Consider the following 14,706-nt stretch of genomic DNA (forward strand, 5'->3'; position numbering starts at 1 on the left):
CTGCTTGGTGCAGTAGCTGTTAGTATTTGAAAGATAATTTTTTCTTTTCCCTTTCTTTTCTCTCTCAAAAAATCATTCGCCCGCTGAGTGGAACTTGTCTGCCGAGGCACCTGGCGACAGGCAGGCGGAGTCGTGGTGATGGGTGCTGGGCTGGCTGCCTGGGCCAGGTCCCAGCTCTGCCACCAACGTCTCTGGACCACTCCATCCTGTTGCCTCATCTGTAAAATGGATGGTAATAGTACCTCCCTTGAAGGATTGCAGGAGCAAATACATCAAGGTGCTGCCTATTTATAAGACAAGAACCTACGTCCAGGCGTTGGTTTCTGACTTTTTCTGTAGGCAGTCCCTACTTTTTGGGACGCTGCTCTTTTCGCTCTGGGATGATAGCGTCTTTATCTGCTCATTTGATCATTTTCTGCCAACATGAAAACCACTGAAGCAGGAACACACCCACCCATGCAGCCCGTGGACGGCTGGAGTGTGACCTACGTGATGTGTTTAATGGCAGGGTGTCCAAAATCAGACCTTCCCCTCTTTTGGACACATTCTTGCTGGCGGGCAGGAGGGCAGGGGGGTTGTAGGGTGCTGCTGAAGAGGAGGGTTCTGGACAGGTTGCTGGCTGGTTCTGATCCCGCTTCTGCCACGCACAGGCGGTGGAGCCTTAGTAACCCAACCACTCTATGCCACTGTTTCTTCGCCTAGAAAATGGGAAACAGTAAGAGTTCTTTCTTGATAGTTTGTGCGGATTAATACAAAGAAAGGGCTTAAAAGTCAGGACATGTGGTAAGCACATCCAGGTGTTAGCCGTGGTTCCCTAAGGACGTTACAAGACTGGAACCTGAGGTTAGAGACATTCAGAATCAGAAGGGAATGAAACAGGAGGACATGGCACAGTGATTTCGAATTTGGGCTGTAGACCTGTCAGAGAGCCGGGCCCAAATCCGGTCCCCCCTCTCTAGCCATGGAGCCGAGGGCGAGTTATTGACACCTCACAACCTCAGAGCCCTCAGCGAAAAACTGGCAAAGAGTTACCTCCAAGGTTGCGAGGAGAAGTAAACGAGGTGCTGCATGGGAGGGAAGGAGGGTAAACGGGGAGAGGATGCTTGTACAAGCAGTGCAGGGGCCTTGCTGCTCCGTGTCCTGAGAAGTGACATTGGGAAGACAGGGCCAGGTCTCAGGAGGCCCCGAGGAGCTGGGCCATGCACAGCTCCCGGGGATAGTTCTTAGAGGGTGACCAGATGAAAAGGGTGTTCTGGGAAGATGGCAGTCGTAATGAGGGACCGGGCACCAGTGGTCGGGGGAGTGTGAGTTGTGGGCACAGGCAATGGCTATGAGGACAGACCAGCAAGGTGAGTGAAATAACCGTGCCAAGAGAAGACCCGGGATGCCATTCATGCATCCTACAAACAGTTCCTCGAGCACCGACTATGTTCCAAGCACCAGCCAAAATCTTTAGTGCACAGTTATAATAATATATGACTAGGATGCATTTAGTAAGAAGCCAACGTTGTACACGACCCATTGCACTTATTGTTTTGATGCCCACCTCCCCCACCAAGTTAATGAGCTCATTAAAAGTGAGGACCGTGTTGCCCTTCTCTCTTATACGAAGTCCAGCATGTAGAGTCAAAGGTCAACATGGAAACTGAATCAAAGCCATCTACACAGGGCTAACAGCAGTCTTCCCTCCTTCAATGGGTTTACGTGTTCATTGTAAAAATGGTGCACATATTACAGAAAAGTCCAAAGAAGCAGATAAACGTCACTGAAACGTCATCACCACAGTTCACCTCTATCAGCATGGTGGTCCGCGTGCTGGATGTTGCTCTAAGGGCTATAGGTGTGTATGCACTTTGACATAAATTCTTCCTAGAGCATATTGTTCATGTGTGTTCTCTTGGATACCACACAAAGCCCTGTCTTTGCTTAGGCCCGTGGGCAGCAGGGCCAGCTCACACGTGTCCTGGCCACAGCTGCGCAGGGCATATCTGTGATGGCTGTTATCACCACAGGTCAGTGCTGTGTGCTTACCTCTCGGACCAGACTCTGAGCCGGGGAAGCCGGCGGCTCCCAGGCCTGGAATGCGGGCTTCTGGGCGCTGTCTGAATGAAGACCCTGTGTGCTTGTGGTTGTGGCCGGTTACACGGGGGCAGACGGCGACAGTCCGTGGGAGGATGGGGTAATGGCGTGTGTAAACTTTTATTTTCTCATCTTCTCTAGAAGCTTTTTCCCTTGTGCCGTAAAAGGGAACGTGGTTATTGCTTCGGATGAATTTGTTGGTGATAGAATCACGAGTTTTTCTGGTTTTGTTTTGTAATAGAAATGTCAGGGGATGTACTTCCCCACCTCTGAGTGTGAGCTCGGAGGCTACCTCCCTGGGCATTGAGGGTGCCGGCCCCTGGGTGGCAGCCCAGTACCGCTCCGCTGGGTGGGGGTGGGGTTGGGGATCTACATAGCAGGCGGACGTTTATTGCACAGACAAGATGTGTTGCAAAAAGAGACATTTGTGTTCAGATTTTTCAGATTGAAATCTATAACAATTAGGAGTCAGACATAAAGATCCCAGAGTGACACTTTTTTTTTTTCACTCAACCAGAGCATTGATGATCTCAGAAGTGTTCTCAGTGGATGGAAAGTTAATGGCATTTTGTTATTTGCTATTTCCATTTCACTGGATATGCCCCGTACGTACTGAGACCCACACCTTCTAACAATTACCAGTCAAACTCGAATGTTCATGATGGGAGCAGCGGCCATCCCCCAGCTTATTTTTAATGTTTCAGTGGCGGTAAAGATTTAGCCGTTCAAAGGACTGCCGCGTACACCCGCTCTTGTATATTCCTATAGCCTGTCCCAGAGCGATATTGAGAAATTGCTCTTAGTACTTCTCTCCAGCAGGGGGGAAGGGAATGGCTAGGAGGCAAGAACGAAAGGAAATTATTTTTACTATATAAAAAATAACTTTTTAATCATGTGCATGTATGACCTATTTAAAACCAAAGCACTTTAAAAATAACAATGTTTACTTTACAAAATAAAAGACCCATTTGTTCCAGACTGAAGTTCCATGGCTATTTGTCCGTGTTATGATCTTCAGCCGAATGTGTGTTCGGTGATTTGGTCACAGGAGGAAAGTACCGAAACTGACACGCTCCCTTCTTGTCTCGTCCCTGTCTTTGGAATAGAGTGAATGACTGGTGTTTGCTAATGGCTACTGAGTCCGAGACACTGACGCAGAATCCGGCATGACTTCCTCTTGGCAAAAGCCCAGCATGCTGAGTGGCCAGTCAGTTAAAGATTAATTATGAAACTACTCGGTTCAAGTTTACAACTAAATTAGGGAAATCAGTGCAAGGACAAACCTTCTTGTTACAATTTTTTTAAATTGAGGTGAAGCTCACATAACATAAAATTAACCACTTTAAAGTGAACATGTTAGTACATTCAGTGTTGTACAACCACCACTTCTGTCTAGTTCCAAAACCTTTTCATCACCCCAAAAGAAAGCCCCATGCCCACTAAGTACTTACTCCCCGATGCCTCCTTCCCCCAGCCCTGGCAACCTCCAATCTGCTTTCTGTCTCTATGTATTTACCTAGTCTCTGTGTATTTACCTATTCTCTATGTGTTTACCTAGTCTGGATACGTCGTGTAAATGGAATCTGACATGTGGCCTTTTGTTTCTGGCATCTTCACTTAGCATAATGTTTTCCGGGTTCATCCAGGTTATGGTGTTTATCAGCACTCCATTCCTTTTTGCAGCTGAATAATATTCCATTGTAGGGATAGACCACAACTTGTTTATCCGTTTATCTGTCAATCAACACTGAGCTCATTTCCCCATTGGCTATTGTGAATAGCACTGCTGTGAATGTGCTTGTACAAGTGTTTCTTTGAGTCTCTGTTTTGGGTCTTGGTATGTTTTAAGAGAGGTTTGCTCAGGATTATCTCAACTCTTGGAAGCTGTGGCCACCAACATTCTGAACCTCCCAGGAGACTGTCGGGCTCATGTCCACTGGTGTTCACAGTGTGGCGGGCGATGGCGTGGGCACCACTGAATGGCCCCAGGTGACTGCAGGTAGCAGCCTTTATCTGGGGCACCCGTCTTTCTTCCTCCCTTGTTTGCTCGCTCTCCCGCTCTTCCTTCCTCTTTATACCCCTCTTCCTCCTCCACTGCTGGAGGAGAAGACACTTGAACACAGCCTACTGGTGGAAGTCTGACCTCAGATGTTCCAAACCCTGTCCAGAAGTGGATCAAACATGCCCAGGACTCAGGCTCTGAGCTTAGGACGCGTTAGTTCTGTCTTCCTGCAGAAGTATGTGCGACAATTGCCCTTTGAGGGGTGGCTCAGGTATCAGACTATGTTTGCAAGGCATGTCTGGATTCTACATTGTAAGCAGAATGTAGAATTCTGCCCCAAGCCCACATGTGGTCCAGCCACGTGCTACGTGAGCAGTCACTTGCCCGGTCCGGAGGGCGGCCCCGTGGCAAGAACGCCCACCATGCAGGTGGAAAATCAGTATCCTCGCGGCTGCCATGAGACCACAGCCTTTCTGAGAGCATCCCACGATCGGTGGTGCTCGGCTTTGGTTCTGGAGTTTCCCATCTTCCTCTTGCTATCCTGGTGGCATCTGTAGTCAAGGGAGAATCCTACTTTTCATCTCGGGACAATCCCTGTAACGTTTGCATCGTCGGAAATGATGCTGAGCAACCACAATGACAAATGTAGGGGAAGAGCCAAAAAGCAGTGATCGCTGGGCCTGCCCACCAGCTGAGCTTTTGAAACTGAGTTGGGAATTTCGAAGTTGTGAGCGGGCGGATTAGGGGAATGGTGTGTTCCAGACATTAGCCTCTTTTCTAGTCGTTGTTCTGAAAACACATGTGAACACACACGCAGAGTTCCTTTGATAGGACTTTAAACCTGAAAATTGGAGCAGGTGGTAAAATAGTCTTAATGTTTTATGCTCATATTTTTTTTTATTTCCCATCAAAGATTCTCCACTGCATTTCAAGGAAATGCAGGCCTGTTATTATTTTTATTTGTTGTTCAGGGAAATGGAAGAGAGGCTGCTTAAGAGATTTTTTTTGCAAGGCAGTAGATACTGTCTCTAAGCAGATATTGATGTTTTCAGTGTCCTATATAAAGTATATGTTCTGCTCCATAAATGTATACTCTCAATGCGTGTCATCCTTACTGTGTATAAGGCACCCACACCCGTCACCCTCGTCCACGCAGACCTCCACCAGCCCATCAGAAGCAGTTGCTGAGTTTAATCCTGAGTTCTGTGACATGTTCGTGGGCCAACCAAAGGCATCCTCCAAAGCTAATTAGCAGAGCTTCTCAGACTCTCAATTCTACACTTTTGGGTTGGGACCAAGCCTATTTCTCTGATGCTCACCCTCATGCCCAGCAGCATTAGCCATGGGGATTCCTGCTTAATAACTTCACAATCAATTAAGAAGAGAGGAAAGGCAACTAGCCTGGCTCCTTTCACTTCCCTTCAGATCCTACTCGTGAATATGTGGACGGGGAGGGTGGAGGAAACACCAACACTGCTTAAGGAGAGAGCATCTCGACCTTGAGAATCCCTAATACTCCTAATAGAATTCTATGAGCCCTGGTTTAGGGATCAGAATTGGAAGTTTAATGTGTAAGTGGTCTCTATCTATAAAGATGATGAGCAAAGGAACTGGAATTCCATAAGAAGACATGATGTCCACTTGACCGAAATTCTACAAGTATATACTCTTTAAAGGGAGGAAAGGCAGGATTCTTTGCCACCTGTGGAATTAGAGAGGACTTGGGGATGGCGGCTGCTGGGCTGCCTCCAGCCGTCCTGCTGAGGGCCGGGCATCCGTTGCTGTTACGGCCCATGAAAACACGTTCGTTGTGCGGTGTTTGTTTTCCAAAGACAAGAAGAACCTTCCTTAAAATAGCAGGTCAGAGGCTGCCCTGGCTGGCCATGTTTCCATTGTGACCATCAAGACAGTAAAGGGAGTGACTGACCTAAGCAGGGCTGTGGGTGATTGTGGAAAGTCTGGTTCAAGGTTACATATTCAGCAGCACAGAAGCCTTTTAAAATAATGCTGGACCATCTTTAGTGAAATGGAGATATGCATTATTTATAGCACTGAGACTCCCTTGGCCATAGAGCGGCAAACACATTGCATGAACATTCTGACCTGCCTCCCCCTCCCCCGTATGTCTTGCGATGTCATATCGCTTTTTTGGCTAATGGCAGCATAGAATTTCAGAAGTTAGAGAAGTTCTTTTAAAAACTAACTCTTGAAAAGTGCTCAGCCCAACACATCAGCAGTTTTGCATTCCTTTGCACTCTACCTGTTCTTTCTTTTTTGTTGTTTTTTTCTATCCTTTCTTATGGTGACCCCATACCTGGGTGTTGGCCATGATATGCCAAGAAAGATTTCTGTGGATTTATTTCAGTGACTTGGTTTAAAGTTTGTTTTTGTTTTTTCTTAATATGTTTTTGTTGATATTTGAGAGAGAGAGAGAAACATAGATGTGAGAGAGAAACATCCATCAGCTGCCTCCTGCACGCCCCCTGCTGGGGATCGAGCCTGCAACCTGGGCATGTGCCCTGACCTGGAATTGAACCAGGACCTCTCAGTCCATGGGACGACGCTCAATCCACTGAGCCACACCAGCCAGGCAAGTTTTGTTTGTTTGTAAGTGGACTGTGACCAGTTAACATTTGTCAACTCAGACCTGCCTGTTTGGATCCTGACAAAATTGAGGAGCCCACATGAAGATGAAGCAAAGTCAACATCCAACAACACCCGCCTATTAGATCAACGTTCTTATCACTACTAAATGATATGCTCTTCTTGGTCAAGGAAAGGTTTTAAAATACCCAAATCCTGTCTACCTGAAAGATGTTTAAACTCTAGGCTGACTCTTACAAAAATAACATAAGATTTTTTTTTTTTAATGCATGGGTTGAAGGACCGACAGCAGAGGCCACGCTGGTAACATAGGTGCATGTAGTCGGTTCAAGCGTGACGACAGGTGGCAACTAACACTCAGACCCTAGGGAGCAATGGAAACCCTGCAGAGCAGGACAATCTGTCCTGTCGAAAGCGGGCAGCCACCGTGTGCGTCCAAATAGTCATTGCCACGAAGGAATCCACGTGTCAGGCTAATCTGACATGTGTTGAAGGCTTGTGTTTAAGGCAGCTTGTTAACCTAACAGAGTCTGGCCCGTGTGGAGGTCACTCTTGTGTGTGTCCTTTCTCTCTCTCTCGGGTGGCGCAGCTGTTCCCCAGTCTCCTAGCTTCACCATTTATCACACGAGATAATGAGGAGTCCATGCCCTGGAGGAACAGTTGAATGACAAGATACCATGTCATTAAATTCAGGACCTCACGTTAGCCAAACTGTGGAACTTAGATTTGTTTGCTGCTTCCCTGCAAGCTCCCGAGATTGAGTCCTGGCCAGGCAAAAAGTGCCCCAAGTGAACAGTCTATTAAAAGGACACCACTTGAATATTTTATAGGGTCTCCAAAGTCTCAGTCCACTTTCTATTAATAACCATCTGAATCTGAAATGATTTTGTTTCTATTTATTTTTCATTCACGTGGGTAGCCATGAACTCATGTGCTAATCTTTGTTGATGACAGCTGTTTTTTGTTTTATTGTTATTTATGAAAAGGTTTCGAGGAGAGCTTGAATTTTCTGCAATTTCCCACTACTGAAACGTGATTATATTTTTTATCCTTAATTTTTTTAAATGGTCCAGTAAAGGAAGGACATACTCTAAATTGACTCAAAAGCTCTATGGACATTTTCCCACATCTCAGTATCTCGGCGAGTACCGATTAAAAGAGGAATGTCCTCGCTGGTCCCTTGGACGATGTACACCGTTGTCACAACATTCCCTACTTACATAGTCCTTACTCGCAAGGGAGCCTCGTGTGCAAATTCCAGCGGGGCAGTTTCGGCCACTGACAGCGGAGGAGGCACTGGCGGGGGGGCAGACCCGTGGGGAGAGGTTTCAACCAGGGAAGCCCGGCGGGCTGCAGCCGCCTGGTCCATGTGGCATCGCAGGACAGGAGCTTCCCACTCTGCAGGTAACCGCACGCTGTGTGTCCGTGGCCTGTGCAAAGCCCGAGCTCACCCTGGGCCTGAGCCTCCTGACCGTAAGATGCAGCGTTGGCATTAGATGGCCCTCCAGGTCCCTCTGGCCCTCAGGTGTTCTGTGATCTCTCAGATGCCAGGGAGCACTGCCCTTCCAGGTGAGCAGGAGCCCCAAGTGGACCGAGACACCAGCAGGGCAAGACCTTTCACACGTTAAGAGCTGAGTAATAACAACAATAATAATAATGTTAATGTAATGATGATGATGGAACCAGAGAAACCAAAATGCCTTCCCCAGAGGCCGGCACTGTGTTTGTGAAGGGGAAGAGGAAAAGGAACATATATGATATTATTACAACCGTGAAAACAACAGATACCGAGTGTTTACTGGGCGCCTGACACTCAGTGATGACCCATATTCTCTCCGCTCCTCACAACAGCCCATTTTACAAGTGAAGAAACTGAGGCCCAGTGGCCGCCCAGCTGGCCCGCAGCCCCTTGGGTCAGTGTCAGGGCTGGAAATCGACTCCAGGTCTCTCTGCCTCGGAAGTCCTTAGTGGCAGTTAGTGCATCGAATTGTGTACAATTAATGTAGAGAATGGGCCAAAACAAAGGAGGATCTTACTTTTTCCTGCTGTTACTCTTTTATCCTCTCGCAGAGCTCCCTTTCTTGCCTGTAGCAACATCTTCGGGGGGTCCCCTAGCTTCCTGGGTACTTGTAGCTCCTCAAGTCCAGTCTGGTTGAAAACTTGGTTCTCTCGTCTGGTTCAGCTTTGCGCTCTTCCCCAGCTCAGCCCAACCCAAGCTGAGTCCTGCAACGAGAAGGGGGCACAGCCTCTTCTTTCCCCCTTCCTATCCTGCCTGTGGCCCTCTGGGGTCCAGGCCAGGGGCGGGGGTCCGAGGGGGAAGGGAAAAGAGGTAGCGCTAGCATCGGCAGTCTTCTCTTTGCGCTAACACTGGCTGGACACGTTTTTAGGGGTGTGTGTTTTGACTTCCTCTGCCTACCCTGTTGTAGCAAATCCCTGCACCCTCCTCAGCCTCAGGCCCTGCTCCCTCCTGGTCTCATTGTCACTCCCTAACGAAGTCCGCCCCTCGCCTTTCTCAGGTGTTCATGCGGGGTGCCTGGGCGTGGGTACCAGCCTCAGGACGCACGTGCGCCCCCAGTGAGGCGAACAGCGGGAGCTCACCGCTCCCACGCTGTCTCCCGCTGAGCCCGCCCGCAAGAGGGCTCCGGCAGCCTCCTGCCTTCAGATCTTCAGATTCAGCAGGCTCCAGACTTTCTGTCCAGAAATGTGTCCACGCCCCGGAACATTCCTGTTCATTTGTCCCAAGGATCTAACACCGAGCTTCTCTGGGATCCCTGAGCAGCCCGAGAGCCTGAGCGCCCCCACTTAGTACACACCTAGGGAGGAGGCAGCAGGCCTCCCTCCCCTTCTCCGGGTCCTCGGATCCCTTCAAGCAGAGGGAGGGAACACCCCACTGCTGCTGTGTGGACAGCCCCCTGCTCTCTCCTCTGTACCTCTTCGGATTTCCTAGGCAGGTGGGCAACAGCAGTTGAGAGTGATCAGGTGGATCCTGCTACCTTGGTAAGTCTGGCAGGGTTATTCCCAGCACCCTTCTTTGGAAGGTGGAGTACTTATCACCATCTCCAGCCCTAAGACCATAGCCAAAGATTCTAGGACACTAGGAAAAGTCTCATTCCACATTCTGGGAGCTTTGATCCCAGCCAGGTAGCTACTCTGAATGGTGGTTTCCACCTTCATCCACGGTTCCAGGAAGGACTGAAGCATGCGGGCCTGGGAAGGTCACTTGGTAACCATGTGTCTGTAGCTCCACATCCTCTGCTCTCTTCTCTAGAGAGGCAGCTTCGAGACATCCCTTGGCCCCGACTCTTCCCAAATGGGAAATTCTAGGAAGGCAGAAATGGTTCCCAAGGAGAACATAGGCATTCAGGCTGAAGGACCTTCAATGCTGCCCAGCCGATGACATCTTTCTTGGGGACACTGATTTCTCTCTGAGGGCCACTTGTCACTTTCTTCGATGTGAATACTTTTGAAGCCCAGGTGTCCATGGCCCTGTGCAAAAAAAAATAACAGCCCTGTTAGAGGAGATCAGAGACAGGCAGGATCCCTGCTATCGGGGATGTTTATTGCCTTTGAACAACGTGGTGTAAATATGGAACCAGGTGTGGGCTTGGATGCTGGCTTCCCTTGGCCGTGAGCAGCCGAATCCCTGCTTTTCTCTTGGCTGCTGCTGGCGAGAATGAAAGGCTGTCAGTGAAGGGTTTAAGGCTGTGGGTTTTCTCTTTTCTCACGTTCGGTGATTATTTGCCCTTGACAGAACACCGGTGAGTTGCAGGCGGGTTTGAGTTCCTTGACGCGGGCCCGCACTCACCTATTCCTGACTTTGGCAATAATTCCAGTGCCGATCACCAGCGTTCTATATTTACCAGCAGCTGCTGCAGTGATGTGGAAACAATTTTCTCAACAGCTGAAAAGCACGAAGATGAGAGCAGGACGTGTTGTTCTGTAGAAAGGAGCTTAGCTGGGATGAGCGTGGACGGGGCGAACAATCCAGCACGAATCTGTCGGTCTCCCCGGCTTTTTCCGCTTCCCCCAGCATGGCAGGCTTCCGGGAGGATGCCGTTTTACCCAGAGGGGAATGAACTGGTAGCTGTTATGAAAGACACCAGAGTACTTGGCATCAGCTGATGTTGGCCAGTATTCTGCTTCCCAGGAGGTCTGTGCTGATTTGCCTAATTTATGTCTTCGGGTTTGGGAGGCAGAGGCTCATCACAGCCTTTTTCCAGCCCAGCCTCGCCCGCTGGCTGGCTCCAGGCATTCAGCGTTCAGTGAAGACTCCTCTGCAAACCATCATCAGAATCAGTTGCAGAGCGTCTGCCCTCCGTGGGACACGCAGGGCGTGAAGGACCCGTGAGGCAGAAGCTTCCAGACGGCCAGGCCATTTGACTAAATGACTGTGAGAATCAACGGTACCATGTCTGGAAAGCCCTCCCACGGTGCCGGGGTCATCGGGAGCCCTCGGAGCAGACTGGACGGAGAGGTCGCCGTCAGAGCTCTGGGAAACCCGGGCATGCACGTGCTTGTAAAGAGAGCAGGGCTGAGCGGCAAGAAAGCTGGTTTTAGCTCAGCTCTGCCCTTCCCAGGGAAAGGGGAGCCACACTGACCGGCAGCCTGTGCCAAGAGCTCTGAGGGTCTTTCCTCTTAGAGCAGTCTAGGAAGTAGGTCCGCATTTCACAGACGAAGTTTCAGACGGAAACTGACCCGAGTTCGTGTCCAGCTCTTCCTGATTCCACAGCCCACGTGCTGACCATCCACGTGTTCCCGCTCCCAGACCTCCCTCTGTGCAGCAGGGGACCTCGAACAGCTGTGCCGACCGCTCCGCGCCCAACTGTCTTTGGCTGTGGGATTGAAAAGCCATCTCTAAAGTTTATTTTCTACCTTAAAATTTTTTATCCAGGGTCTTTGTTATTATTTTAAATCTTTACTGCCACCTAGTGGGCATGCTCTAATCAGAGGAACGAAGGAAAAAATTGAGTTTGGCTTGGATTAAAAACTATCAATTCATTTTAGGTACATACTATGTTCCTAACCCTTGAAAAGTGTATTTATGAACACATATTATGGTTTTCCGTTTTTATCTTTATAGTAAACTACTAAAGGTGAGCCCCTCCTCCCCTTTGTAAGATTTTTGGCATTTAAAACAATATGTAATTCTTTGTGACCACATGATACACACTCAGCTTATAATGAGCTATACATAAAGAAATTCCAATCTGAAATATTTAAACATATAGGAGGTATGTTTTTAACTATAAAAATGTATGTACTGAAATTTTTTTACATTCTCATGGCAGAAAAAGAAAATTAACAGAGGTTGTGATGTAAAAAGTAAAGTCCTTCACAGAGGGAAGTGTCTTAAGAGTTCTTTTTTTTTTTAAAAGAAATGTACTCCTCATATACAAGCGTGTGTGCAAACACATACACACCCAGCCCTCACCTTTTTTAAATTGTTTAAATTTTTTTGTTAATGAGCGTATGCTATGCGTACTGTTCTACAGCTTGTTTTCCATTTTGGACATCTTTCCATGCCCACAAACAAATCTACCTCATTATTTTTAACAGCACATCGTATTCCATTATTGACTACATTGTAATTAATTTCCTGGTCCCCTGTTAATGTCTGTATGTCTTTGGTTTTGTGCTTACAGGGAACACACACACACACACACACACTTTTGCAAATTTGTAGAATGGAATCTTAGACCTGAAATTGCTGGGTCTAAAGGCATGTTGATACCCACTGACCAGAGATCAGAAGAAACATCTGTAGTAAAAAAGAAAGAAAGAAAGAAAGAAAGAAAGAAAGAAAGAAAGAAAGAAAGAAAGAAAGAAAGAAAGAAAGAAAGAAAGAAAGAAAGAAGTCAGGTTTACTGAAACTACAGCAAGGGAGACAGCCAGAGGAATTGGAGGAACTTTTATAAGATTTGGGCTTGTGCTGGGTAATTTTAGGGCGGGTTCCAGGGAGCGGGAGCCGTTCTGGGTTGGGCGTTGTCAAGAAGCAGGGTCAGTGATGGGGCATCTTGCGTTTTCCAGGAGAGCATTGAAGTGGGTGTCCAGTGTCGTTAGTAAGTGAGCAGCCATCGTGGCTTTGGTCAGAGGAGGGTGTTTAACCATCTGTGTGCTGTGTCTGGACATCGCTTTAGTCTGTGAGTGCTCTTTATGACCACGTGGGGACATCGTGGCCAGCCTGCTGACTGCTTTCTTTTACTTTCTCGGGTACATTGGTTTTAAATGTTTATAGATGTTTAAGTTGCTTCTAAAAAGGCTGCACCAATTCACGTTCTTCTGGGATCTTTTAAAGACTCAACTTTCCTGAAAATGATTTAATGATCAGAACAATACTGGGAATTATAATAAGAGCAGATGTTTATAGAGCCACTTCCTACATGCCAACCACTGTGCCAAATCCATTACTTTGTTGACTCCTCCTCGGAGGCTGGAGAAAAGCACCCACAGCATCCCGGCTTCCACATGGGAGCTGGCTCGGATCACGTGACTACCAGGCATTGATCTGGGCCCAGAACCAGCTCATTCCAGGGCCCACACTCTTTACCACGAAGAGACACCTTCTCCTTTATCTGCTTCACAGGAGTCTGCCGAGGAGAATTTACAGCTGAGGAATTAAGAGCCATGTAATTGATGAGGACAGATCTTGGGAGATCTGGCTTGGGTTGATAAGGCAGGACAGTCCTGTTTACAGAAATGAGCCTCATGAGCAGCATCTCAGGAATCGGGTAGCGCGCTGGGCGGGGCATCCAGCCTGAGGTGCTCGCATGTGTCCTCAGGGAGCTTTCCGAAAGTCACGGCCAAGACACCGTAATTAAATATTCTCCAGGCCAGCTGGAGCTCAGGGGGGTGAAATAACCTGCAAGGAAATAAACGGATGGAGGACATCCGTCCCCCCGATCCACGGTGGTTCCTGAGGTTCCGTGCTGCGTGGGGAGACCTCGGGCAGGGAGAGGGCGCAGCATGAGATGGTGTTTAAGTAAATACTGATCGAGAGTGTGGTGGGGCACACAGGGGTCCAGAGCAGGCCCGAGGGCTGGAATTGAGCGCAACAAATGTGGGGTAACTGCTGGCTGCTGCTTGTTTGCAGACTGTGCAGGCTGCGGGAGAGAGATCAAGAACGGGCAGGCGCTGCTGGCGCTGGAGAAGCAGTGGCACTTGGGCTGCTTCAAATGCAAGTCCTGCGGGAAGGTCCTCACCGGCGAGTACATCAGCAAGTAAGTGACCCCTCGGACACAATGAAAGACCCGCATACCCCACAATCCGTAGGCGCTTTTGGCTAGAAAGCTCATGCAAGGAATTTTACTCTTCTGCATTTGCCATAGTTTGCCTACTATACATGTAATGAGATGTTAATTATTGCCTAATTTAATAATTAACAAAGTTGATGTAATATGTTGTAACTAATGAAGCATTCAGTAATTTTACCTTCACTAATTCTCCCCCCCCCCCCCCAATTTGGCACTAGCAAACTTTGTCTTCCTTCCAGGTCTTTAACATATTTGTAGATCCCGCCCCCCAACCTCCACCTTCACCAAAAAAAACACAGGGTCTAGGCACTGAGCCCATGAGGCCCAACGGCAGAACAGCTCACCAGGGAACGGGTGTGCTTTGGAGTCAGCGGCTGGGTGGGTAATCGCTAGAGCAGGTGAAGTGCGTTTTCTTGTTTGTTGTGTGTTTACGGAGCCCGGAGGAATCCTTACAGAGGTCACCTTTTGCACTGAGGGAGAAAGGATGAGCGGGGGGGGGGGGGGGTGGCAGGGGCCGCGGCAATGAGGGACACGTCCTCTATATATACACCTTCATCACACTTTACGAAATGTCCTCCAACCAGACAAATGTACCAGCTATTCAGAGAAATGAAATGAATTTCACTTAAGAATATAGCCAAACAAACAAAACGTTGTTTGGGCCCCACCTTCCCAAAATGGAATTCTGTCTGGGGGGAAGCAGTACCCCGGGAGGACCCCACAGGTGAGCGGCGCGCAGCCAGAGGGAGAGGATGCTCAGCGCTGACCCCC

At 48.5% G+C, this 14,706-nt stretch overlaps 1 protein-coding gene across 15 annotated transcripts in view; it reads left to right on the top strand.

Annotated features, from left to right (window-relative positions):
• Positions 1–14,706, top strand: part of ABLIM1 (actin binding LIM protein 1) — a 265,955-nt gene that overhangs the window by 160,214 nt on the left and 91,035 nt on the right. For all 15 annotated transcript variants that reach the window (XM_036265699.1, XM_036265688.1, XM_036265689.1 and 12 more), the window contains exon 5: positions 13,776–13,902. In XM_036265699.1, the coding sequence (XP_036121592.1) occupies positions 13,776–13,902 (127 nt within the window). The remainder of the gene's footprint in view (positions 1–13,775; positions 13,903–14,706) is intronic.

Source organism: Molossus molossus, unplaced genomic scaffold, assembly GCF_014108415.1.
Source record: "Molossus molossus isolate mMolMol1 unplaced genomic scaffold, mMolMol1.p scaffold_m16_p_17, whole genome shotgun sequence".
NCBI classification, from domain to species: domain Eukaryota; kingdom Metazoa; phylum Chordata; class Mammalia; order Chiroptera; family Molossidae; genus Molossus; species Molossus molossus.